This window comes from Phalacrocorax carbo, chromosome 5 (assembly GCF_963921805.1).
Source record: "Phalacrocorax carbo chromosome 5, bPhaCar2.1, whole genome shotgun sequence".
In the NCBI taxonomy this organism is placed as follows: Eukaryota; Metazoa; Chordata; class Aves; order Suliformes; family Phalacrocoracidae; genus Phalacrocorax; species Phalacrocorax carbo.
Window position 1 is genome coordinate 24872454 of NC_087517.1, and position 26152 is coordinate 24898605.

The following is a 26152-nucleotide window of genomic DNA, read 5'->3' on the forward strand; positions in this document are numbered from 1 at the left end:
TTATTTGAGGAAGAAAAAACAAATGGTAAAAATGGAGAGGGAAAATTATGAAAATTTAAAAAGTGCCCTCCTGTAGTGCAGCAGAAAGTTTGACAATAACATATGGACAGCATTCATGATAGATTTCTATTTTACATTTTGCATGTAGCTTCTGCAGAAGCTGTATCTTAAGCCATAAATACATGTTTTAAGATTGAATTAGTGATTAGCTGAACTGATGTTTTTGTTCAGTACACAGGCTGATGTTGGGCACAGGTAGCATTAGCAGCAGCCACCCAATTTATTCTCTGTCTTTTGGTCAAAGTATTTTTGTGTCAGTTATCCTTTCCTAAGGATTATTTCCGTACCTGGACTGCTATTGAAATTTTTAGGCAGGTTAAGAGCCTGATTGCCGATGCAGGAAATAAGAAAACTGTGCAGGCTTATAACTGTTTCAAACGACTGTGTCCTAATTCTGTTGAAATGAAGATCCTTGTTATCAAAATTTTAACATATAAGTAGCTGTTTCCATTGCCTATGAAAGAACAGAATAAACCAGTAGGTTTTTTTCTTTTAACAATTGAAAAATCCACTCCAGAAGGAATCCATTATGCAGTCTTGCACCATTGAGACTGAAAATTTAACACAACTGAGACATTGCCTTTTCCATTAAGCTGCCACCTTACAGTCTTTGGGTGCTGTAAGGTAGACAACGAGCGGTTCTGCCTAATTTTGGGGAGTGATAGCAGGGCTGCTTACCATAGGTCTGCTATGTAAGAAGAGTGCGCTTACATTGCTAGGATGCAAATGAATGGACTAACAAAGCTTATACTGGGCGATTTCCTTGGCACAAGAAAGGCAATGGGAGGGAGTTGTTAGATGAGCATCTTCTGAGACTTATGGCAGCATTAATTAATTCTTAGAGGAATGCTTTTAGGAGTTACAGGAAAGACAAGTTATTATTGATGAAGTCAAGTACATAATCCTACAATGTGAAACAATCATTCTGTTCAGAGGTGTCTTTGTAAGACCTGTACATTAGTCAGCAGATGTAATCCCTGTGTTCAGAAGCTTTTACTAGCTCACATTAGAAACAGAAATTATTTGGGCTGCTTTTTATTCCCAGCACTGCTGCAGTATCTGCAGTGTGGAGATGAAGTGCCATCTTGTTTACTTTTATGCTTCACCAAATTTTTTTGTTAGCAGTCTGTATTTGTGTAAACACACATAGACCAAGCAGCACAGATATCCCGGGGCAAAACAACCAGCAGGATACAGAGCCCTCATGTGCTCTGCAAAATTTTTATTGTGATATAAATGAAAGGGGGAGCGGAGCCCAGGCACAGCTCTGTTTGTAGATAGAAGTTAATGTGTATGGGGAGAAACATTTTTGCTTATGAAAAAAAAAATTCATTTTTAAAGTTGGTATGCCACTCTATGCACCAGACCCTCACTGCTTGGATGGGTAAGTATGAATATTTTAGGAGGATTACAGCGACTCCTATTCAACAAGTGAAGATGATGAGCTCTTTTAAAAGTGTAAACCACACAGTTTCATTATGTATAAAATAAAATTTGTAGGACCTCAAAGAGTGTAACAGAAAATGAAACTTGGAATCAAGCTTACGTCACGTTCCATATTTGGGTAATTCTCAGAGAACCGTAAGATAGCAGAAACAGCTGTTAAGAATTGCTCATTATCCTTGCTGTTAGCCAGAGAAAAACATATCCTGAAGGCTCTTGATCTATTTCATTAGTTAACCTAAATAATACGTTAATTGTACAGACATGTATGGGCCAATATTTAGCCCCCAAACTGGTAACTGGCTAGGACAAATATACTCTTTCTCATGTGAAATGGAGTCAGACTAGGTGAGAGGGCGGAAGGGAGCAGACTGTGCATACAAGGCAGGAAGGTCATTGGAAATTGTTGAACCATGATCAAAGGAGTTGGATATTTTTGTGTGTGCTGCGTGCAACACGTGAGCCTTCCTGCAACTGCAGGGAGCAGTCAAAACCGTTTTACAGTCTAGTCTGTGGGTTTATTTTAAAGCAACAGCATTTTTTGTGTTAAATGGAGGAAGGACTATGTTGTGGTTATGACTAGGTCACAGCACGCTCAGTTCAGTTCCCTCTTCCCAAAGTCAAGCAAGTCATTTAATTTGTTGAAAACCAGAAAAAAAACAGGATTCCTTTGGTAAAACATGAGATAGACAGTCCTACTAGCTGATCGTTAGATTCACACCTCAGGTTCTTGTTCAAGTCTACTGCCACTAAGATCTGCAAACAAAGGTCTCTCAGCCTGCTCAGCCAGCTCCTTTACAGCTCACAAACTCCCAGTCTCTGCCCTCCATCGTGGCTCCTCTATTTATATAGTCCAGGCACTGGGTTCGGTGGCCTTCTGGGCGACAAGCCATCTGAGCCATGAGTCTCTGTGGCCTTTTAAGGAAGCTGAGGCCTCTCAGGCCAGTCAGTCTGTAAAATGAAAGCATCAACAAGCAGGAGAAGCTGGAAGTGCAGCCTGAATTTGAGCCTCCTTTGGACTTTTGTCAAAGGGCCTTTCTGTGAGGGACCTGCACCAAATTAACTGCAAAGGTTAACGACTGAGATCAAGAACAGAGCTCCAAAGTCAAAAGGAGGGTTTCATTTATTTTATATATTCTGGCAGCTTTCTGTCTAGAGAGTGGAGATATGAGAAACAAAAACCTGTGCTTAACTAGAGTGATTTCCCATACCATCTCCCTCCTCCGGCAAGTACCTAGGTTGCCTTGCCAAGAGCCAATGCCCATAGCTCACACAACAGCCATCTACAACTACAGCGTCACTGACCACAGATTTTCTATCATTCTTTACCCTAAACTAAACTCATTAGTTCTCCTTATCTGCAGGTGCCTAATCTTCGCTGTATGGAGGCCCAAAGTCCTCTGAGCATTACCGCTGTGCTGCTGCGCAATGGCAGGCAGGAGAGGAGGAGAGGAACCCGCCCCAGCTCCTGACAGGCTCACTGTTATGCTCCTCCTAAAGCCGACACGCTTCTGTCAGGAAAGCAACCCTTGTTGTTCTCAGTGTAACAGTCTGCACCACCAATTAAATAAAAGTAAAATTTATTTGGCATAGGACAGAAAAATAAGGAGAACAAAATCACATACAAAATGTTAAGCAAAAAAAATTCACAGAACTAGATTAATATTTTATAAAAAGCTCAAACTTTAAGCATCTGATAAAAATATGTTACTTTCCGCTCAGCCTATGTTTTAAGTTATGTTTCTCTCTCTTTTACAGTCTTGTGTGTCTTTGGAAGTCAAATTTAGAGGTCTTCCTTTGCATGCATTAGTTTACTCTAAAGAACATTTATCACAGACAAACTGTGTATTTCAAAATGGCAATGTACTGAAGGGTTACTCCTTTTTTTAAGACATGTGGTTTTCATTTTTTTCTTTCAGTCTGCCTACCTACCTGCCGCATACTCACTCACTGAGAACATATATGTGTGCCCTGCTTCTGCTGAGTAACTCCAACACTCCTCTGTTTGCCAATGGTCCAGGTTTACATTTTAACTGAATGGTCCAGACACTTCCACCCTACAGGCTCAAAGATCCTCGTTTTCTCCTAATGTACATGAAGAACCACTCCATGAACTAGCTACACTTAATGTGTTACCAGATATCTTAGGTAAGAGATTCTCCTTATTTTCTGGTGAATACCATTTGAAAGAGTAAAATTCCTACAATATATGTTATACAGAGTCAACGTACCGCCATAAGAGGTTGTTCGCACCTGACTGTGAGGCAACAGTGTTTGCACCACTGCAATGTGGTGTTACATACACACATATTTTATATCGTGATTTATACTGTAGTACTGATAGCAACATTCAGCCAATTGGTTTGTACTTCCTTGAGCGCTCTTCTCCTTTCCAGCGTCCTGTGGCTGAGAGGCCCTCTCTAGGTCTCTTGACATTTGACATTCTGCTTGAAATAATCCCAGTTTGATCATTCAACTCCATTCTTTGCTTCCAAGGCGAAAAGTACCCTTTCTATTTGCATACTTTTGCACAGAAAATTGTTGTGTTAAAATGTATGAGCAAGACAGCAGTTTAGTTCTCTCATCCTCTGCTCCAACAGAGACCTACTTCTACAAGTGACATGTAAGCAGTTGTTGCTGCAAGGAGAAACTACCGTCCAGTTTTTTACATGACAATTCAAGGAACTTCTTTAATAGTTCAGTACTGCAGAAAAAAAAAAATTGTTCTTATGATTCTTTTAGTGTTGGGAAGTGCTGGCTTCTACACAAGAACTTTGCAACCTTATTTAAGATGTAGTTCATTTACAGAAATACATGGTCCCTGAATCACAAGCTGCGTTTCCAATTCTGAATGTTAATCACTGACCTCTTCTCCCAAAGGCTGATGCAGAAGGTCATAACAGACATAATGTGCTTTTCTTCCAAAAACATTGACCAGAAATTATTGCCCATAGTACAGTTATTCCTATTTACTGACTTGAATTAAACAAAAATGAACATCTGTGGCTGTTGTCTCACAATGAGAGTCTTAGTGATGACATAAAAAGATGGTTTGAGGTGTGAAGATTTGTAATACAATGCCATAGAAACAAACCCACTAAATCTTAATAGGCAAGCAATGAATCAGATTTAGTCCTCTAATAACCTATGCAGCCATGCTGAAGTCAGCTGGGCTGTATGGACAGCAGAGTGAGACACTGGTTTTGGGAAAGGGTTAAATCTCCAGAGCAATACCAACAACTGAGCGTGAGGTTAACCACCTACATCTCACCTAAAGACTGTTCCAATAGTCTCCCCATACACTGAGCTCAATCTGAAGTTAGCAGACTGAGCACATTACAACAGCAGGACTTGGCTCGAACACTGCACACATAATGCTACTGTTGGCATTGTACATTAGGACTTCGAGCAACACCTATTAACGTTTCTACTGAGACACAGAAAAGTTGACTAAAAAAGTCATAAGGCACCACTGATTCAATATGTTTTGCATTCTTCTTTTTTAACTCTTCATAGTGAAATAAATACTTTAATACTGATCATACGCTAATTAGCTACTGCTATATGAAACAATATATTGAATGATAAAATGCTGCATTGTTCTGGAATATATCTAGGGACTTTTATAGCAAAAGATATAAATAGTAAAGTTGTTGTTAGGTGAAAAAAATACCTCTTTCTGCATTATTAAGCTATTTTACATATATGCCAAACATCCATTCTGAAGAGGTCTCTATAGTACAAAGAAGTGCTAAAACTGAAGCAGCTTGTTTGCTGAGGGCCTTTTACACAGCATGTTTTAAAACGAGACAAAGCTAGTTCGCCTGGTAGTGGTCCAGAATTTCTGAGAAGAAAACCTTGCTCAAAAGATCAAATATAGGATATTTTGAATGATGCAGAGAATTGGCAGAACAACGTGCAGCATTTTCATTAAGTAAAACAGTCATGCTGGAAGCAGGTAAGTTACAAAAAAGGTATAGTTTCTGGAGGGTTGTTTTTGGTTTTGGTTTTTTTTTTTTTTGGCTGCATAGCTGTTTGGATATTAATAAGGATTTAGCTATTCAAGGTACTGAAAATATTGTATTCTTAAATTCATATGTTGTTTCTTAGAAAGTTATAAGTGCTTCAGTTTATAAACATGGATACAATAATTTATCCTTTAAGTTATTATCCTAAAAATTTTATTTGGACTTCTATTCACATAATAATATCCCAAAGAGACAGGCACTTTGTTTAAGTGGCATCCATAAAATATATATACTAATTCAGTATTGCGCTATTTTTGATCCCAAGGTGCACCTGTCACGTGGAGGTCCTGCTAATATCTGTTTAAGAAACTCTTACAGCCACGATCCTGCAATTAGATGTAGATACATCTCTGCGCCTGCGCATTAATTGCAGGTTCAAGACCATAAATAGTCACTTAAAATAGGTACTTAGATATAAAAATGTAAAAACCAGGTACATAGTCAAATGCTATCACAGCTAACAAGATTTTGTAAACAAAAACTGAAAAGGCCAAATAAAATTTGATCTGGCCAAACCCAGCTCTGTCTTATCCCCTTCACTGGGACTGTCCAGGCTGTTGGGCAGAAAGGGGATCTGCCCGTTCACACCCACTGTCCGAGCAAAAAGTCCTACATACAAACACTTCAGTGGGGTCCAGACTCTCTTCGGCTAAAGGCCCTAGATTTTCAAGGACTGACCTCATTCTAGCCACAGAGCTTACTTAGGATCATGTCTCCCATGCTAGAACAACATTTTCTTAATGTACATGACTGTTTTTTGGGGGTTTTTGGGGTTATTTTTTTGAGCAACACCCTGTGAAGCACGGCTGCTGATACAGGCTTGGTAGGGATCCCAAGGAGTAATGTAAAATGCACTCATACAATGAACTCTTTTCTCACATACAAAATTCAGAAGTCATTAAAGATATTAACCAACTGTCACAATGTTAGAATACTTTGTCTTCTATTAACGTAAGCCTTGCAGCTCTCTGTGGAGACTCCTTTTAGCAAAGTTTGAAAGGACGGTAAACTCTGAAGGCCAAATCTTCTCATTTCTCTTGAACCAGTGCAGACAGCAAATTCTGGAGCTGATGCTCCCACTCGAACACACAAACCTCAGACGTCCTTCACTACATCAAAGAGCTTTCACTTACGCATGTTTTTGACCTCAGCTGCTCTAGTGTAACACAAGTCAAACACAATCTCTCTGAGACTTGTGACGTAAGCCTCAGGAAGCTTTTTAAGTCAAAACTCATTATTTAATTGTACCAGCGAAACAACTGGAAAGCATTCTGTGGGGCACTGCTATTAGTGATGCTTTACAGAAGGAGCCTGCAACTATAATAATTGCTGCATTTGCATCAAGGCTGCTTTCTGAGGTCTCTTCGCATGTAGTCTCAGGTAGAGGGCATTACAATAATCCAGGGCACGGATGACTGTGGGTTGGTCCACATCAGAGTAGGAAACAATTAGCTGACTAAAAGCGTAACACTATTAAAAAACAAGGAAGGAGGGATTTAAAAAAAGAGATATTTTTATGCTGAATTCCTCACTTGTGCTTTTCTTTGGAAGATTCTCTGCAGACAAAAACAAGGCCAGACACACTCCATCCTTGGGGCAGGACGTGCTGTCTATTGTTTAAAATAAGATTTGCTTGTCTAAGCTGAAGTGAAAAGGTATAGGATGAACTCTTGGTCACCATGTAGTAGATCTATGGCTTGCAGAAGGAGATGGGCCAAGTTAGACATGCAAAGAAGGATCCAGGGGGTTCTTGGCTACATGATTTTCCCCAGCAACTGTTTTTTTAAAACAGAAAATAGATTGTACTTCATCATTCAAATAATACGGCCACTGTACCCAAAGTGAATGAAACGGCTTTGTTCCAGCTCTCATTAAATTCAAAGCCAGACCTCCTGTGGAGCTCTCAGAGGGGACAGTGCTGGACACAGTAAGCATGATGCACATATTTTGTGTATGGTCCACAGAATGCCTTTCATGACAGGCTGCAGTATAAGCAAATGAAATTTATAGCTTTGAGCAACTATAGTTCATAAGCTGCATCTATTACTTCCGTAATAGACTGAAGTTTGTTCCAGCTGACAAGCCAAAAGTGGAAATAAAGCAAAACAGACAGCTTTCCAATGATGTAGACAGGAGAGCTGACTCGAAGGAAACTTGAAAACAGACATTGCCCAAAGATGGGCCGGAACCCATTTCACCTCGGTATAGGCGGAAGCGGAGGGGCACCTCTTTCTTTTCGGCCAGAGCCACCTAAAAGAGAAAAAATTTTTTGTGTTACTCCTCCTGGTTTCTTTTAAAGTGGAAGTTTAGGTCCCAGCCGTTAATTCAGTAACTGGTGAAGATCATCTCATTTTCTTGCCTAGCCATTTTACAAAAAAAACTTTGTAGAGTTTTTGGTAAGTTTATTAAACTACATCAGAACTTCAAACACTGTAAAAGAAAGTTTTTCACTAACGCTGTCCCCAGATGTCTGGAAAGCGTATGTATTTTAGTCCTTTGTTCCTTCTCAAAACAGATTGATAGCTCTTGTTAGCCTTATTTTTTTACGCGAACACATACCTTCTCAGTGCTACACACGCAAATTTCAATGAAAGTAGCAAGCTCTAAACACACTAACATTCCAAAGCTCTTCATGTTTTTCCCTACATGAAGATTTTCATTGCAAGCTCATGAAAGGAGACATTAAAAATTGCATATATTACTTTGCCTTTCTTCATAGAATCATAGAATCATTAAGGTTGGAAAAGACCTCCAGGATCACCAAGTCCAACCATCAACCCAACACTACCACGTCTCCTAAACCATGCCCTGAAGTGCCACATCTACATGTCTTTTAAATACCTCCAGGGATGGCGACTCCACCACCTCTCTGGGCAGCCTGTTCCAATGCCTGACCAAAATTATTCTTGGAGTAATACAAATGGGATGAAAGCTAACAGGCAAAGTGACGGGTCAGAGACTAACAGGAATTTCTGCTCCAGCCCAAAACCTCATCTTTGGAAACAGGAGAGGGAGAGAAACATCTGAGTGTACAGATGATTACAGGATAACTATGAGCCACCAATATCACTGGTTGTGAAAGAAGTAAATTGATCCTTGGGTGTATCAGGCAAAATACCACTAATGAAGATAGGATACATTTATGCTGCTGCAGAAGACATGGTTGAGATCTGAACTGGACCAGCATGGAACACTGATTGCAAAAGACAAAATCAAACCGAAATGTATACAGAAGCAACCCTGATGATGAGAGAACACAGCTTGGAAGCAGTGTGTAGTACATCCAGATTTAATCAGCCCATCAAAACAAAAGCTGAGAGGAGAATATATATTACTGTTGTCTTAAAAAAAATATTAGGGATTTAACACACCAAGGAGGGAGGATAACTAAACTCAAGGATAATGTTGGCACAATAATAAATGAGTTGTGCATGGACTTAGATGGGAAATGAGGAGGAAGTCCTAGGGGATTTTGTGGTTCTGGCTGCCTGTAGCAAAAGGGCTGACTATAACGGCAGAGGTGGTCTCTTAGAATACAAATTCCAACTTAAACACCAAACAATTCCCCCTCAAATAAAAGTTTAAGAGGGCTTGTGCCTGTGAATGTGTGTTTAGCTTTTTCCTGTGTGGTGAGGAAGGGTGACCAGACTGTTAGTCTGAAAAATTTGAAACCTCAGCATCCAGTCTCTTCCCCATCCACATTGTTTGTAGGATGATACACTGAAATTCCAACAGCAGAGATGGAACAAACTTACCTCTACTTTCATTTCTTGCTAGTTTACTGGGATAACTCCTGTTCACGGGTACATATGGCTCCGGAGGTGGCAAATCAGATATAGGATGAAAAGAAAATCTGCTTTCCCATTCATCTGAAAAAAATCCCACACAACTTACTCGTTAGTTTTGTGACACAGCTTCAGGAAAGTAAATTGACACCAACATCATGTCTAATACATGTTTTATATTGCAAAATGGTTACATAGATGAGTGTTGAACCAGCATCCTATTGGGAAGTCAGGGAAGAAGATGCTTTAGGTTAGTTTGAGAATGAAAATTCTTATTAACTATAACCGATCACTTAGCCAATTCAACGCAAAATCACAGATCAGGAAAGTGGCCATAGTTCCACTGAAATGAGTGCTATATTCTCTTCCATGTATAACAGATACGGTTTTTTAACAAACACGCATACACATATACGTGTTACTGGAAATGCATAGTGTCTCCTACTTCAGAACAGTATTTTGTTCCTGGGTATAGAATTTTCTGATATTCATACTTTGTTGATATACAGAGCTCAAAAGCATCATTAAAGGCACACTGACCTGTAAGCAGTGTTTTTTCTTTTGTAATTCTTATACGAGAAAAAGGAAATTTCGAGCCGTTATAAAATGTGTGATGTCTGAGAAACTTGTATGTAACTAGTGTCAAAAATGGAAAAATATGTCAGTTGAAACTACATCTCTTGAGAGTACAGGGGCCCTATTGATGTATTTATTGAGTCTGCAGGATTCTAAAGAATAAAGCAAGCTGATCAGTTTCTTCACTGAAATAATAGGAAATGTTTATGCAGCTCTGTTCTGCGCTTGAATTTGGAAGCTCAAGGAAGAAAGTGTGGGCTATCTTAAACTTCGTCATATCTTCATTTGGTTGCTTCAGGACTTTGCAACCATAACTTTCTTGCAATATTGTTATATTTTGTAATAATGTAATGAACAGCTGAGTAAGTTTTGCCTGGTGGTTGTGCATGTGGTTATTTGCCAGGATCCAGTTTTTCTGTGTTTACTCCTAATGGTTGCAACTAGAAACCAGTACGTAAAGGAGCTGCAGCTTATGAACCCTGCAAATGACTCGTGTAGGAAAAAATGTGTCTGTGACCCACCTGCCTTATCTGATGTGTGAAGATGCTTCAAAAGCATGAGTTACAGTTTTATTTTCTGCTTACTTTTTCTAACCTTATAAATACCAGAAATACCAATTTCGGCCTCCCATAATTAGCTGAAAGATTTATCTGTCCTTTGCAAATAGAAACCAATTAAAAAGAAAAGCATGATGAATCCTTAAAACACAGCAATCTTGGACCTCACCTTTTCAATAAACACTAGCAAAAAGAGAGACGCTCGACATTTTCAGCAGCGTTCTGACAATCTCTTCCCTCATCCGCCTTTCAGCTTTCAGCTTTTGATTCATCATCTAACTTGTTCTGACTTTAAAAAAGTCTTAGTGTAGCTACGGTTTGAATTCATAACAGAGTCAGAACTACCCCATTAGGCCTCATTTCTGTAGTGTAGCAAAGCCAAGCACGGTGAATATGTTTATTTTTTCAGGCTATTTTTCCAAGGTTTGTTTTGGAGACTGTATTGATGACTGCAGTTCTGCTCTACGTATAGCATATTTACTCCATTCTTACTTGGCAGGGTTAGTCAAGACCCACATGGCACCTCTGTTGGTCAGAAATCAAAGGTCCCCACTAGAAACAAAGCCTCTGTCCTGCACCTTTTTTTATGTATTAAGGCCAAAAGGCGCCATGTGGTCTCTGTCAAAGGCAAACAACTGGGAGGATGGCTTACCATCACCTGGATCCTGGAAGCCATTTCTGACAGCTGATGAAGGTGGTGGTGGTGGTGGCGGCGCTACTGAGCCTGGCCGGTCGGGGGGAAGCGGCGGTCGTGGTCCACCTCTCTGGTTGTCCAGCCCTGCCCGGGAGGGCAGCTGGGGAGCTGCGGGCAAAGCCCTTGAAGTGCTTCCATTCCTGCTTATGGGAGGAGGTGGTGGGAGGGGGCCTGGAGCAAGACAAGAGTCAAGCACACAAATGTCGTTTGCACCAGGGGTTATTCTGCGGGTGGTAAGCTGACGCCTGCATCCCACAGTCTCCCGCTAACAAACCAGTGAGGGTGGGCTGGCTTGGGACCCTCGGCCCCAAGGGGGAATAGCCCTGTGCTCCCACTTCCCTGCTCTTCAGGGGTCTCTAGGGAGTTGGTGCTGATTTGAAGAGTAGAGATCAGGGGAGCAGGGTATATCTAAACATAAATACACATCAGTGCCCACATTCCTATTTCCCTCAGCTACAGAGGCCTCTGTAGAGGTCCTGGTCCTTGAAGCCACTTTTAAACCACCCTAAATTACATTGGCCACAACGAGCAGAAGTTACAGCTGGAATTCAGAGTACTGTGGACATCTGAACCATAGCCCATTTCCTTTCCATGTTACATTGCAAGGGAAGAGGAAGAGCTTTGCTACCCTCAGAGGCTCTTTGTCCATCGGGGAGGTCTCCTGTGGGCGTCACAGCCAGGGTCTGCAGTGGCACAGAGGGGAACGCAGCCCAGGAGTAGCAGCACTAAGCAGCATGGCATCAACTCACTCATTTATAAACATATGTGCTACATGCCAGGTTTTTTGGTAGCTGGAGCATATCCATCTCCCACTACACTGGAAATAGACCTCACACGTAGACTGGCATTCCCATCTCAGTAACTGGCGTGGTGACATGACAGGTCAAATATGAAGGCACAGCCCATGTAACACAGGACCAGGGCTGTCCTGAGGGCAGGGGAAGGGCGCTTCTGTGAGAGGAGCCAGTAAATAAGGGCAAGAAAGCTGCTGCTGCCAGGGAGAGGGGTACCCATCGTTAGGACACAAGGAGACGAAGCAGAGGGTGTGGAGGGCTAAGCATGTTCAAAGGTCTTGCTACCTCTGTTTGGCACAGTTGGGCAACTGATAATTATGTTCATTTTCATGAAATGCTTCCTTGTCCTGATGAAATCTAGCCACAGATGTGCATTTTGAAAAACAAAGCAGCAGATACTGTGTCTCCAGCAACAACCACTGAAACATGCTTCAAGAAACATGCTGTCCTTTGTGGGTGTTTTTTTTCTTCTTCCCTCTCCCCCCCTTCTTTTTTTACAAGTTACTAAAATTTGCCTTCAGGGAATGGCTTCTAAGAATGAAAAGCATTTAGCAACTTTCAGAATAGTTTTGCTTGCTCTCTCTCTAAACCTACCTAAATCCCATCATGTATATTGAACCACTGCAGAATAGGAGTATTTACATTTAGAATTTATTGCTACAACTTCCTTCTACTTACTAAGCCAGCAGAAAGGTAGTGCAGATTTGCTCGAACCTCACAAAAGAGCCAACCACGAAAGCACTGGTGGAAGCAGAGGCCATCATGGAAGAGGCTCTTGAAAGTATATTAATAATTGCAGATGCTCTCTGCAACTTTGATCCTTGCTCCCAGTCAAATGTGACAAGATCTCTCTGATTTATTTACTGCAGGCTGTGCTGGCCCTGTGCCATCCTTTGGGCTGACAACCAGCTCCACAAAAGCATGGTTTCGGGGCCAGTATTTTCTGTAGCTGCACAGGTGCTGCAGGTGCTATGCTATAGGAGATCCAGGCTGGTTCAAGGAGCTGGAAAGAAAACACGGATAGCTGTTGCCTGTGGGAGCTCCCATGACATTCATCTCTATTGTCCAGGACTGGGCAAGTTTGAGATGATTCCAGATTTTTATTCCAAAGGATGAAATGAAAGGCAACTCTATGGAGCTTCCCTGCATTGCCTTCTGTGCAACACTTCTCCCTTCCCGACATTATGGGGTCTGGCTGCTTGTGCCTAAATTCTCTCATCTCCAAAGGGAGAACCATTGGGTACTAAGAGACCTAAGTTATGATGTGCAGTTCCTAAGTTATGAACCATAGTTGCCACAGAGGACAAAGTATAATATGAAATAACTTAAAGGAGAAAATTCTATTTTTAGTCTCATTTGAAATATGCATATGGTAAGTAACAACAGTTAGTAATGCTGTAACAACTGCCATTATATTTAACAACTGTTGGCTAGGTCTTTTATTAAAATAATTTGTATTTGGCCGTTCGTGTCTCACAACACGTAGAAGGTCGGGTTCTGCAAACCTCCATTCACAAGAACGCCACCATTAAGTTACGCTGGTTGAGTCAGGAAGGCAAATGCTGTCACCTATCATAAGCTAGATAAAACAGCTCCTTTGCATCAAAGAACGTAATGGGGAAACCCCGCTTGCAACCCTTTTTAATTACAGTAATTATAACGAAAGTTGCTGAGATCTGCACAAGTACCCGTGAGCAGGCTGGTGATGCACGGTGACGTTCCTTAAGCCGCCTTGATGCCCGTAAGCACTCATTTCCCGCTGCAGAATCCCTTGCGCCTAACAGCACCATTTGCTGCCCACGCAGAGCATGATGCGCATGGCAGCGGCTCGCTGGGGAAGATGCTCCCCACGCCCCATCGCGCCCCTCCACCAGCGCTTCTGGGCACTGCACGTGGCGAGAAAGCGATGCCCCAGCCAAAGCTGTCTGATGCTGCACCTTCTGGGTGACAGCAGGTGAAGCACCTGCAGGGCTGTATCAGGGCAGGGCGGCTGAAGATTTTGGGTTACGCTCCAAGGGGCAACTCCAACACCACCGTTGGGACAACCGAAAACGTCCCCTTTCCATAAGGAACTGCCACTTCATCCCACCGCGCCCACCTGTTCCCATCTGTCCATCCCACTGCGCCCCCCTGTTCAAGCGCCGCCAGGCTCAGGACTCGCGGCCCCCCGGCTCCCTACCTGACCGGCTGGGGGGCTCTCTGACGGGCGGCGGGGGCCTCTCGGTGGGCGGGGGAGGCAGGGGTCCGGAGCGGCCGCCCCCGACGCCGGGCGCCGAGGAGGACCCCAGCGAGATGTTCCTCTGGGGCAGCCGCGGCATCTCGTCGCTGCCGCCGGGGCCGGGCGGGACGGGGGGCGGCCCCGGCCTGCTGGGGGGCGGCGGCGGGGGCGCCGGGGCGCCGAGGGCGGGCCGGGGGGCGGAGGGCACGGGCGGCTTGCTGTTCTGCGGCGGCGGCGGGGGCAGGGCCGCCTCCCGGGCGGCGGGCGGCCGGTGCCCGGCGGGGGGCGGCGGCGGCGGCGGCGGCTTGTCCTCCGCCGGGCGGCCCGGGGTGGGCGGCAGCGGCGGCCGGCCGGAGAAGGGGGGCGGCGGGCTGGGGCCCGGCTGCCGGAGGGACCCGGCCGACCCCGCGCCCCGACTGCCCGGGAACGGCGGGGGTGACGGCCCCAGGCTGGGCTGGCGGCTCACGGCCGGCGGCGGCTGCGACCCCCTGTTGTGCAGGCTGGAGGCGACGGGCCGCGGGGTGCTGGGCACCGGGGGCGGCGCGGCCTCGGGCTTGGAGACGGCGTCGGGCCTCGGCGGCGGCGGCATGCGGCTCCTCTGCGGCTCGGGAGCGGCGGTCCGCGGCCCCGACGGCGGCCCCGGGAAGCGCGGCGGGCCGCTCGGCGGGGCGAAGGGCTTGGCGGCGGCGGAGCGGCCTCCGGGCGGCAGGGCGGGCGGGCGGCCTCCCCCGGCCTCTGCGGAGACAGGAGAGGGCATCAGCGGCCACCGGGCAGCGGCTGGGCCCGCGGCTCCCGTAACGGGCTGCGTCCCGAGGCGCTGCACAGGCTAAGGGGGTCACAGCCCCGGCGTGGGGCACACAAGTCTCAAGCTTGGTACCCGGCACCAGCAATTCTGATAGCACTGGGGAACTGCTCCAGTGAAGCAGGTTACATCCTCATAACCCTTAGGAGGGGTGACTTGCGAGAGTGTAAAGCGGCTGCAATGTAACACAACTAATGCAGCAGCCATTGCACAGCGAGCAATAACATGGGGAGGGTAGCAATGGTGAATAACAAGTATCTGATACTGTCAACCTGAAAGGAAAGAAATCTTGGCTTTTAAATGATATTTAACAACAACAGTCTGGCATCAGGCTCCTCTCGGTCCTGTCTAGTAGCTGTTACCTAAGGATGTACTTGTGCATGTCAGGAAGAAGGCAGTTAGCCTTGCAGTTGAAGTAGTACTCTTCCGTGATGCCAGGAGCTTTTGTATTAATACAAATTCCCAAAATAGACTGTGTCACAATAGAAAATACCAGCTCCAAGACACTGTTCTGTACACGTGCTGAAAAACTTAGTCTATCAAATACCTACGGTTCACAAGACCCTACAACCCCCATTGTCCAGTCCTCCTCCCTCAATCCTACATCCTTAACCTTAGAAAACTCACTGGCCCCAGATCTCCTTCGTTTCAAGGGGCACAAGGCTTCAGGCAGCTGTTTTGCCAGCCAGAAGAATACAGCAGACGCCCCCAACAAGCCTCCAGCTGCAGTGTGCGTACCAGCCAGCAGGGATGCCTCATGTACTCCCTTAAGTGGTAAATCACGCTGTTGTGGAGCTGATGCAGATGTACTTTCTGTTTGGAACGTCGATCTTTCTTCCTGGTGCACAAGGGAGAATTAACCTGAAATCCTTTTATGCTCCCCTCCAGTCCCGCACACCCACAGCTAAGGCAGGACCTAGACTGCCTGACTCTACTTTGTAGGTAGCAATTCAACATTGCTGAGATCTTTAGTTTTCATCAGTAACTAGGAGGGTGTGTGGAAAGAGGGGTCTCACTTCTCCCTCATAAAACCTAGTATTAAGAATAAAACAAGATCCAAGCTGAAAATTACATTTACTTTTTCACACTAGAACTGCAAGGTCTTTCTTACCAGCATCTCGACTCGCAGCAGATCTGAGCTTTGGCATTCCTGCTTGAAACAGGCCTCCAAGGCCAGGTGGTCCACCACCACCGCCACCACCAAAACCCCCACCGCTGCCACCGCCACCTCCTCCAAAGCCTCCGCCGCCACCTCCACCAGGTCCTTTGGGTTCTGTTGGGAAAAATATCCCCCCACGTTAGGCAGAGAAGTGGGACTGACCCTGCAAAATCATCTCTTTCATTAGAGCAATGCTTGTAGCTGGGGAAAAATGGACAAGCTCTCAAAACACACAAGTCCTTGTTCAGGCTGGATCATCACAGCTACCATCACCACTACTATTGCGCCATGGAAGAGGTGGTGCAATAAACATAGCCACTATGTTTTATTAAGCCAGCACTTTCCTTTAGTCTGCTCTGGACTGGAAAGCAGAGAAACAGTCACTATGGAGAATTTAGAACTGAGCATGGATGGGACCTCTGGAAATATCATGTTGTCTTTGTTAGCATCTTTGTAGCTGCTTCCCATTTCTTCATACCTTTGCTCTCATACTCCCCCACTGCTTCTCCATAAGCAAACTGAGAGACTGGGCAGTCTCATGGGAAATGAGGAAGGAGGGAGGAAGACAGAGGTGTTCTTCCTCTTAGAGGTATCTCTGGTGATCACTTCTGGGAATGCACAGAACTCTGTCACTATTGATGATGTTGCAATATATCTACTTATTTAAAGCCTGGTGGGGAAAGATTTATTTTCTGATCACTTTCCTGTAGGTCCAGAAATGCAGTCCAATAGGCAGGAATTATTTTATCAGCCCCCTGCCTTCATCTCCCATTTCTGCAATGTCGATATTTCTGCTGTGACAACACAGAGATGCTGAAAGTAAAATGAAAGTGTATCCACAACTACAAATACAGGGAATAGCCCTATTCAGAGCTTCACTGCATAATGAGCAGGCCCACAGGCTGGGATATCTGCGGAGATCAGTTCTCAGATGACAGGCTATATGGCTGAGGATCAGTTGCTTAATTTCTTGGCATCTCAATTTCCACAGCTTTGGGTGGGCAAAAATTTCACTGACTTTAAAGTAATTAAAACCTGTGGATGAAAAGCACTTCTTATAATCCCACCCAGAAAAAAGGAGGAAGAATGTATTAATGGAGGAATGTTTCACATCACCCTTCTCTTTTTTAAAGCATGTTAGCTAAGTTCAGCTCTGACTCACATAGGGTGTGAACAAATGCTTCTACTATGGTTTAGTCTTTCATCATGATTTGTTAATTCATGTAAACAAGATAATAGGCCGCATCATTTTAGTCTTACTGTTTACCTCTCCTTTAACCCCCTTAATGCTTTTCTCCAGCCCATTACAATAGCTGGAACACATAACTTTGCTTTCAGAGATAATACTCAAGCGTTTAAAAACTAAGTACCTGTCTGACTGCAGGACTGTGTCCATTTTTTGTTATTGCTCTTATTTGGTCACACTCCTTTGGGCATTTCCTTCTTTCCTCATCACCTTCCTATCACAGTCCAGCCTTTAATTGCATGGCCAGACCTGGACTGAGTTGTATCACATTTGCTGATCAGTCTGTAGAAATGTCCTCTCTCCCTAGGCAATAAACACTGTTCCCTCTTACGTAGCAGGCTTGCTCCTGCTCCTTGCTCTTCTCCTGTTTCTGTTCTGTCTTCCCAATTCTTTTGCTACACAGGCTTTTCCAGCCTCCTCTCAGCACCTGCCAAGATGTACAGTGACACACAGCAGCAGCACAGCTGGATGGAGACCCTGTCTCCATTCAGGTAAGTGGAGCTGCTGCCTTGTGCCAGAGGACTGCCAGGCAGTCTCTCAGACAGCAAGGCTCAGCCAAAAAGGTAACACCCTGAGTCACTCCAGGAGTGGCAAAACTGCGTGCAGCGGAGTGACACACAGGTGGGGCTGTGGCTCCTGGCTCTGGCTCCTGGCTCTGGTTTTGCTTTAAGTGGTACTAGGGCCATTAACAAGTCAATGGTGTCATGCCAGAGGTGCCTTATTTTTATACTGTTTATGCAGAAGTAGAGACTAAAATTCCACTTTATTCTCTGTGCTCTCCTCAGTCCTGATGGCGGTTTTGTTTGCCTGATCTGCTGCAGCTCCTCAGCAGAGCTCCTAGTAGGGTTTGCATAGTTTTCCGATGTAAGCAAATGAGAAAATGAACTGCTTTATGAAAGTAAGCAAACAAATTAACAGTCCCATTTCATAAGCAGTACTTGATTTCTCAGCTGACTTAATCCCTGATGAACAGAATTTAGTTTTATGCATACCAACTTCTGGCATTTTATTTTACCTGCTTCTCTCATGGCAGTTCATTAGATGATATATAAAATAATTTTCAGCATTTAGATATGTAGAACCGTTCACGCATCCAGAAACTCAAACATGCAGAATCATACTTACTGTCTAGAATCGGAGCACTTCTGTCATTAGTAACCGTTTTCTTTAGCTTTTTTCCTTTGGTAATATCAGATAATAGAGCATTTCGCCCTGCTTGTTCTGACCTGCTTAGGGTCGGCTTTTCAGTATTTGCCTGCAAAATAAAATTAAAAATAAGGTGGCAAAATAAACCTCAACTTCTAGCTACAAAGTTCTGCTCAAATATGGCAGTTACCTGAGACCTCAATTTCTGCTTTAACAGCACTGGAGCAGGTAGTGTGCCATGTCTGGCTTTGTGAATGACCTTATAGGTAGCTGACCTTGTTACTGACTCACGGCCCCAAACGCTGCTGCTATTCTAACCCACACTATCCACTGGAAACAATGCTTTTATGTGAATTAATATTTTTTTAACTCAAGATTTAAAGTCTCTGATTTTTTTAAAGCCAAGGCACATCTGTGGCAAATTGCCATTTTTGAGACTGAACAAGAACAGACTACGCGCATAATTTGACTGCACGAAAAGGTGGACATTCTTGAAAGTAGTAGTGAAAACTCCTAATATACAAATTCTGGATAAATCAGAAGAATGATGGAGCTTTATCTACACTTTTAGCTTAGACAGAAAGACTTAAAAATGGCAGTCACAACTTCAACAATATAGACCTCTTCCAATAGACCCAATAAAACCTTTAGATGCATGAGGTTTGTCTCAATGGTCCTCTCTTTTCAGTTTATGTTTTGGTGACACAGTTTTTCAAGGAAAAACCAAAAAACCCACCCATATACATCTATGCATACACACACATATGTATACATGGTTATTTCTTCTAGGAAATGGTGGTTCCTGAAAAGCTTTCTAATTTACCAGGATCAGTGCAACGGAAATTTCCTGAAAGGGGGCGAGAGTTGCCATGGAGGGACCACGCACAGAATCTGTATCTTGCTTGTGGTGGAAAATCCGGAGGAGACTCTTAGCAGCACAGCCCAAGCTATCTGTGTAACCAGCTAGGGTTTTGCTATGAAAATATCTGAGTACTTTACAATGGCATTTCAAGAAGCCTCTTCTTTCTTGTCAGTGAGGTGACTGACTGTTGGAGGGCAAACACAGCACAAGCTGTATATTCCAGTTTAGGCTGACTTAAGTCAGGTCCGATGTAGTCTCACCCACCATGCTGTGCCAGCAGTGGATCCTGTGCTCTGATACCACAGGCTGGCTGAGGGCTAAGAACTATCCTTACCAAATTTAAACAACAGGATTGATATTTTTTTTTCGGCTTGGGTCATGTAAGTACTAGAGTAGAACAAGGGAGAAGGTGGGAGTACGTGGCCGGAGACAGGCAAAGGAAGAGCAAGGCAAGAGCAGTTCCCCTGACTTAGACAAGCTGTTCCTCTCCACCCAGGATTCCTACATCAGATCAAACCACCAGTGTGGGAGAAAGAGGAGGATGGAAAGTCAATGTGGCTAGTGACATCCATATGGGCACTGGAAGGCAGCAGATGCGATAGTCCTTCTTGGAGAATCAATCATCAACTATAAACAAAATGGTGCAGAGCTTTCATCAAATATCATGCATACCCTCATCCACACCTCAATGCCTCTGGACATCCCGTTCAATATGACAAGCAACAACAGAGGACAGTATATATGGTACATTTACCTCCTGTAAAACTTACCAAGGCCAGTGTTGGGGGCGGAGGGGGAGCTGGAGGGGGAGGCACAGGCATGGTGGAAGGCTGAGCTCCTTCAGGTCTTGCTGAGAAACCTGCACACCAAAACACAGAAACACACAAGGCCCAGAGATTAATAAATCATAATAAATAAACTTCTGCTCAGCTAAGAAACATAATTGCAGCTAACATGTTTATCTGCTACATTTTCTAAATCTAAATAATCTGCAAAAAGCACTTCATGTTTCATTGTATGGAAACCAGCTGCATCCTTAAATGCGGGCTCCCTACAGGATCCCCATTGCCATATAAACTCACAGACATACATATCCAGTTTTGCAGACATACACAACCCATGTGTTGCTATGGCAATGCGTAAAATGCAGTAACAAAATTGAACTCTGCGTAATCCAACAGTCTTGTTCCTGTGGAAGTACTCCAGGATAATCCCACACCTATAGAATCAACCCTTACTTCAGGAAGGCATCACCTCTTTAAGATCATGCTCAAAAAGAGATGCTGGCCTTTTAAAGCCCTTAAATTGCTGGAAGACTGCCCCCGCCAAAAAAAAAAAAGGAAAAATTACAGGTAGGGTGGAACAGCGGAAGTCTAGGAAAGACTCATGCTTCTTCCTTTCTCCCTGCTTGCTCTGAAGACTCCAAGCTCCATCATCACCTCTGAATGCACCTTCCTCCTCCTCAGGAGCAGCACACAGAGTCATGCTCTGTGTACTTTCCCAGAGGAGGAAGAGCAAGCAGGCAGCCCAGCCTCTCAGCCACAGGCTGCTGCAGATGGAAAAGCCTGACTGCCAAAACTCAGCCTTCCTCAAGCTTCCCTGCCGGAGACCAGGCTCCTGCTTTTTCCCACCCCAAGCAGAATTTCCAACCTAGGGCAATCCTAGGAGGGTCATGCTTGAGATGTAGAACTTCACTGCAATGAAAATATTAAACAAACAAACAAAAAAATTACAAGTATCAAGGAATTCTTTTCAAGTCACAAGGGCTTTATGTGGCATTTTGACATACTGCTTGCTGGAACCTTGCTTATCGGAGGCTCCAGGGCTTTTCTAAAGGTGCTATGGCATTTCAGCATGTGATTTGCTCTTGCCCATTCACCTGAGCCAGCTTTAGTAACAGTGATTTGCCACCTTTTATATAATATTTGCACAAGGCAGGTAAACACAGTGGGAACAGGAATAAGGGTTATTCTCCAGACAACCCCAGGCTAACAGCTGAGGTCCCCAAGGCAGTTATTTACAAGAATACACAGCGCTCACTTTCTGAAGTCACTTAATAGTTTTTGATAAAACCAAGGACAACTGTAGCAGCACAGTATCTGCCAAATCAACTTCATGCTAGGTACAGTACCCTTTACAGTTTAAATGAGCATTAGGAAAATTTTCTGAATGGAACAAAATGGCATTTGCAGTGAGGATTTGAGGTGAGTCACCACCTACGAAGTCTGTAACGGCTCTGAGATGATCCAGGATATCTGTGTGAGGAAAAAATGGTTTGAAGTACAGATTTATCTTGTGAAATGCTCATGCTTTAGAAGAACTAGGATATCGCTATAAATGCCACACCCTCACCACCCTCACCACCCCCCCCACCCCCCCCACCCCACCCCCCCCCACCCCCCCCCCCCCCGAAAAAACCAACACCAAAACCCCACGAATTGCTGAGCTACCTTCCTTAGAAGAAAGCTCTTCTTAAATAAGACTTTAATGAATTTTGTCTAAAATCTTTAGGGAGGAAAGGGCTTGGAAAGGAGTCAAACACCTCACCCCTAGCTCTGTCTGACTATCTAGAAAAAAACATAGAGTCCAAAGTGGCACTACCACAGTCTCTTGTGTTTGCAGGTTTTCTTCTCCCATACTGCAGAAACTTGTTTCTCTTTCCGGTCACTGTGAAAGAGCAAGCAGAGCAGAGGGGAAGCTGGCAGACAGACAGAGTGACTGACAAAGAGGAAACTGTGTGAAGTCAAGCCTATGCAGCACTGTGCAAACACACGTGTTCATGAAGTCCTGCAAATAGACTGGCATGCTCTTATCAGTCCTCCAGTGCGTTACTGCGCATCTTAGCATCTCCAGGGAAGCACCAGCTTCACATTCAGAGGATCTGCTTGAATTCAGTTCTATTCCTGTCTTCTGTATTTCTAGCTCTCGGTTGTTACATAAAACTCTGCACAAAGCCCTGTCCTTTCCCGATCTGCTTATCCTAAACACAATATTTGAAATTTGAAGCCTATTAAAAGCACCAAGACTAATGCTGCTTTGTTCTTCAGCTTCCTGTTTAAAAAAACAGTCAACAGGAAAATTATTTCTTACAGCAGACCACAACCATCCTGTTTCTTAACACAGTCTTTTCACAGCTGCAGTCGTCTCTAGCATAACAGTGCCATTAGGCTGTTTCACCAAGCTTTTAACTCCTTCAACTGATTAAAAAGAGAAAGAAATTCTGCTCTCTGCACTGCTTTTATAAGAGGCTAAAGCAGTCTGGATAATGCGCTGTGAGTCTCCTCGGCACTCCATGTGCCACGGGAAAGTTTTCGGAGCAGGCAGAATAAAGTTGGGTTTGCTATCAGACTTTTAAATGAATTCCTTAAGGCAGCTCAGACCTGAATGCAGCAAGTGAGCCAGCTGGTCTATGAAACGCTTTCTCTAAAAAGCAGTATTTTTGCAAATGCTATAGCTTGCCTACCTCCCTGTCAGCTGCTTCTGCATGCTTGTACTGGTCCGTTCTACTTTTTTCCCTTTTAACTGGGTTGTTTTAGATCAACTTCTTAAGGAATTGGTGGGGATGGAGCAGAAGCAAGATAATGCTCGAAGCCTTAGTTCTCTGAGGGGACACTACTACCCACGGACGCATCCAGCCTCTCCAAAACCCTCCCTGCACACATTATTTGCAAGGAGGTAAGGGGGAGAAAGGCACTGGGTACCCCCTCCTTCCCTTTCCCATCTTCCAGAGGGATGACATCTTCTGATGTACCTGTAGTCATCAGCTGCACACTACCTAGTACCTCTTCGGTACTGAAGGGTTTTCTCAACGCTACAGAAATGGAAATTAGGTACACAGCTGCATGCTGGTAAGCTTAGCATTTAGCTACTGCTGAACAAGCCCTATATCCCCCAGGGCAATTACTACAGGTGTCTGGAAATGGCATCTTGGAAGCACAGGACAAGCTTCTGTAATAGGCCAAACTCAGGCAGAACTGGCTTGAAGTTTAATGCAGAGTTGTTTACTCATGATGTTCTAGCACACACACTTCCTTTAGGAGCCATCAGAAAAGAGATCATATGGCATGACTAAGAAACCTGACTGCCCCCCCCAAGTATAATGCATACACTTACACAGCTGGTAAAAATCACCCCAGTTTGTCAAATTTTGGCTTAAAAAGTTACAACGCTGCTTCACTCTTACTTTTGTCACTCTGACTCTGCTCCTGCTGCTGGGAAAGAGAATTTCAGAAACTCAAGCTGAAACTTTGCAGCAAGAAACGGCACCTCTGCCTTTGAAGATCTAACTCACCCTTGCTTGTTAGATTTTGTACAACCTATTTCTTTGTCTTTTTGTAAGCAAAAAAAAAAGGTGCTCTCTGGATTCTTAAATTTGATCAATATAATTCTGTAGGAAGAATAATAACGTACTGACGAGACGCAGTGACCTGGGGACTTGCCCACACAGCACAGTGCGGTACTGGGGCTGATCCTTGGGATGAGCAGCACCTCTCGGGCTGCAAAAGCAAAGCAGCTGAGTCAGCACAACGCTGAACTTGAATTTTGCAGCTGCTTCATTCATCACTGATTCACAGGATCGCTGTTTTCCACAGAGCACAGAGATACCCTAAGATGTGAAGCGTAACTCTGCAATTAGAGGAAAGCTTTGGTTACTGTCCTACACTTCAGCAATGGACTCAGTTCGTTATTTGCTCTTTGTCAGTGGGAAAGAGCTAGATTCAAGAAATGGACATTATGTTCAACTGCTAACAGCTGACACTATAAAATACCTGAAATAGTAACCGATCCACCCAGTAATAAATTTTACCTACCAAATCTGTCAACAACCAAGTTGCTTATAACACTTGGTGCTGCAGGGTTGAAAAGGAACCAATTCCGAAAGACCAAGGCTGAAGGCGTATCAGTACTTTGAAACCCAGGATGCATGTCCTTGCATATTTTCTAGGCAGTAGTGTAAATTTTCACAGCATTTAAGAAGCTACACGGAAATGTTGTATCTAGATGAGCATTAGTGGTGCAGCAGAAAGGACTACGGTAACTAACCTGCACACATACACCACAGCGTCGGCCCCTGAGCCCCAAACACAACGGTCTGTATTGTCAGCAAGAAAGAAGGATTTCCACAGCTGGCAGCGGCAGCTGTTCTCCCACTGCGAGGCGGGCGCCAGCAGCGCCATGCACACCGCCATTTCCTCTGGAGGTCCAGCCCCAGTCAGGGCTGCCATCGCCACGAGCAGGCACCCCACCACAGCCCTCACACTCGCTCTGCACCACCTCTGCTACAACGCCAGTGCCAGGGCAGTCTCCCTGCAGACCACAGGCAACCTTCTCAAGATGGGCGTGCACACAGCCTGCATCTCTGCCTTTTAAGAAAGCCACCCCAGCCATTAGCAAATGGGATGCCCCAGAGCTGTCCACCCAATCCCAGGGAACTCATACAATCAGAGCTGCATAAGGAAGTTCTGATTTTTGCAAGCTACCAGGCATGCCCAGCAGTCACTCTCAGAAATGATATTAAAATATTCTGATATGCAACACATCATGATAAAAACTAATTTAATTTAAAAACCAAAACAGAGGAAAGTGTATGTTGCGTTCTGCAAAGAGCCGCTTGCTCTACGAAGTAATCCAACAAAAGGGCAAGAAGCAAAAGTGGCACTAAACTAACTTCAGTGAAATACAAATTCTGGCCATTTCAGATTTAATTCGGTACTTCAGAAATAATTTCAGGAGCAATACAAATGCTAAAAAGAAATGTGACATTTAACATGAGATGGAGAGTGAGAACAACTGGACTGCAAGTGCACTGTTTGGATCTAGTCAGCCATTTTGAGCTGCTTCGCGGCACCCCCTCTTAAACATATTGAGTCAGAGGCAGACAGTCAGCTCACTGTGGTTAATCATTTCCTGCATGATTAATTTCCAAGCAAAAAAAGAGGAAGGAACAAACAACTGTAGAAATAAAATATAATTCATAGAACTTAAAGGGAAAAAAAACTGAAGTCACCAATTAAAATGGTGATTGGCCCTCTATGCAAAAGGCCCTAACTTCTAAACCAGTATTGATTTGGTTTTTTCAAATGCATTACTTCCTGCTACGGAAAGAAGGGAAAATTGTTAAAAAACTGAATTTGAGGAAATTGGGCTAGGTTACCAAGTACTTTAGTAAGGTAGCTCTCAAACCAAACAGGACAACTAACTGTAAACATATTACAAAGTAGTTGGAAAATTTAAAATCAGTTTCATATAGACCACAATATTTTTTTCAGGAGCTGTTTTTTAACAGAGGAAAGAACTATTAAACTGTTTTGATAAAAAAAATGTTACTGTTATGTCATGAAATTTGTTCGAGTCCCCCCGCTCCCTCTTTCCTCGGTGGACCCAAGTCATTAGTAAGTCTACATGTCCCACATTCCACCACCGTATCCTCCAAAGGCCAGAAGGGCTGTCTGCATTAAGAGAGTAGGTGCACGAGTGCAGCAAGGTGTGAATGAGAGCTTTAGAAGATACTCCTCCCACACAACGCCATGCTAGTAAATCCCACCTGAAAAAAATTGGGTATTTTTCTTCTCCTTTTATTAAACTTTCTAAATATGTAGAAACCTATAAATATACATATAGGTAGTTTTAAGCCCCTAAAGAATTCAACAAGGGCACTAAACCAAACTCAGTACAGCATGAAGCTACTTGAATGTACTGAAGAGGAATTCCCCTACAGGGTGACGAAAGACTGTTTAGGAGACTTTCTGGCCTCAGTCACTGACACATAGAGGGGTGAAAAG

General features: G+C 44.1%; 1 protein-coding gene across 3 annotated transcripts in view; it reads right to left on the bottom strand.

Annotated features, from left to right (window-relative positions):
• Window positions 1-3066: 3066 nt before the first annotated feature.
• The window catches only part of WIPF1 (WAS/WASL interacting protein family member 1), a 60455-nt gene continuing 37369 nt past the window's right edge, over window positions 3067-26152 (bottom strand). For all 3 annotated transcript variants that reach the window (XM_064451639.1, XM_064451637.1, XM_064451638.1), the window contains 7 exons: window positions 20141-20229; window positions 18488-18617; window positions 16069-16230; window positions 14117-14890; window positions 11102-11314; window positions 9287-9400; window positions 3067-7781 (listed from right to left, as the gene is read on the bottom strand). In XM_064451639.1, coding sequence (XP_064307709.1) covers window positions 7726-7781; window positions 9287-9400; window positions 11102-11314; window positions 14117-14890; window positions 16069-16230; window positions 18488-18617; window positions 20141-20191 — 1500 coding nt within the window. In that variant the 5' untranslated portion in view covers window positions 20192-20229 and the 3' untranslated portion in view covers window positions 3067-7725. The remainder of the gene's footprint in view (window positions 7782-9286; window positions 9401-11101; window positions 11315-14116; window positions 14891-16068; window positions 16231-18487; window positions 18618-20140; window positions 20230-26152) is intronic.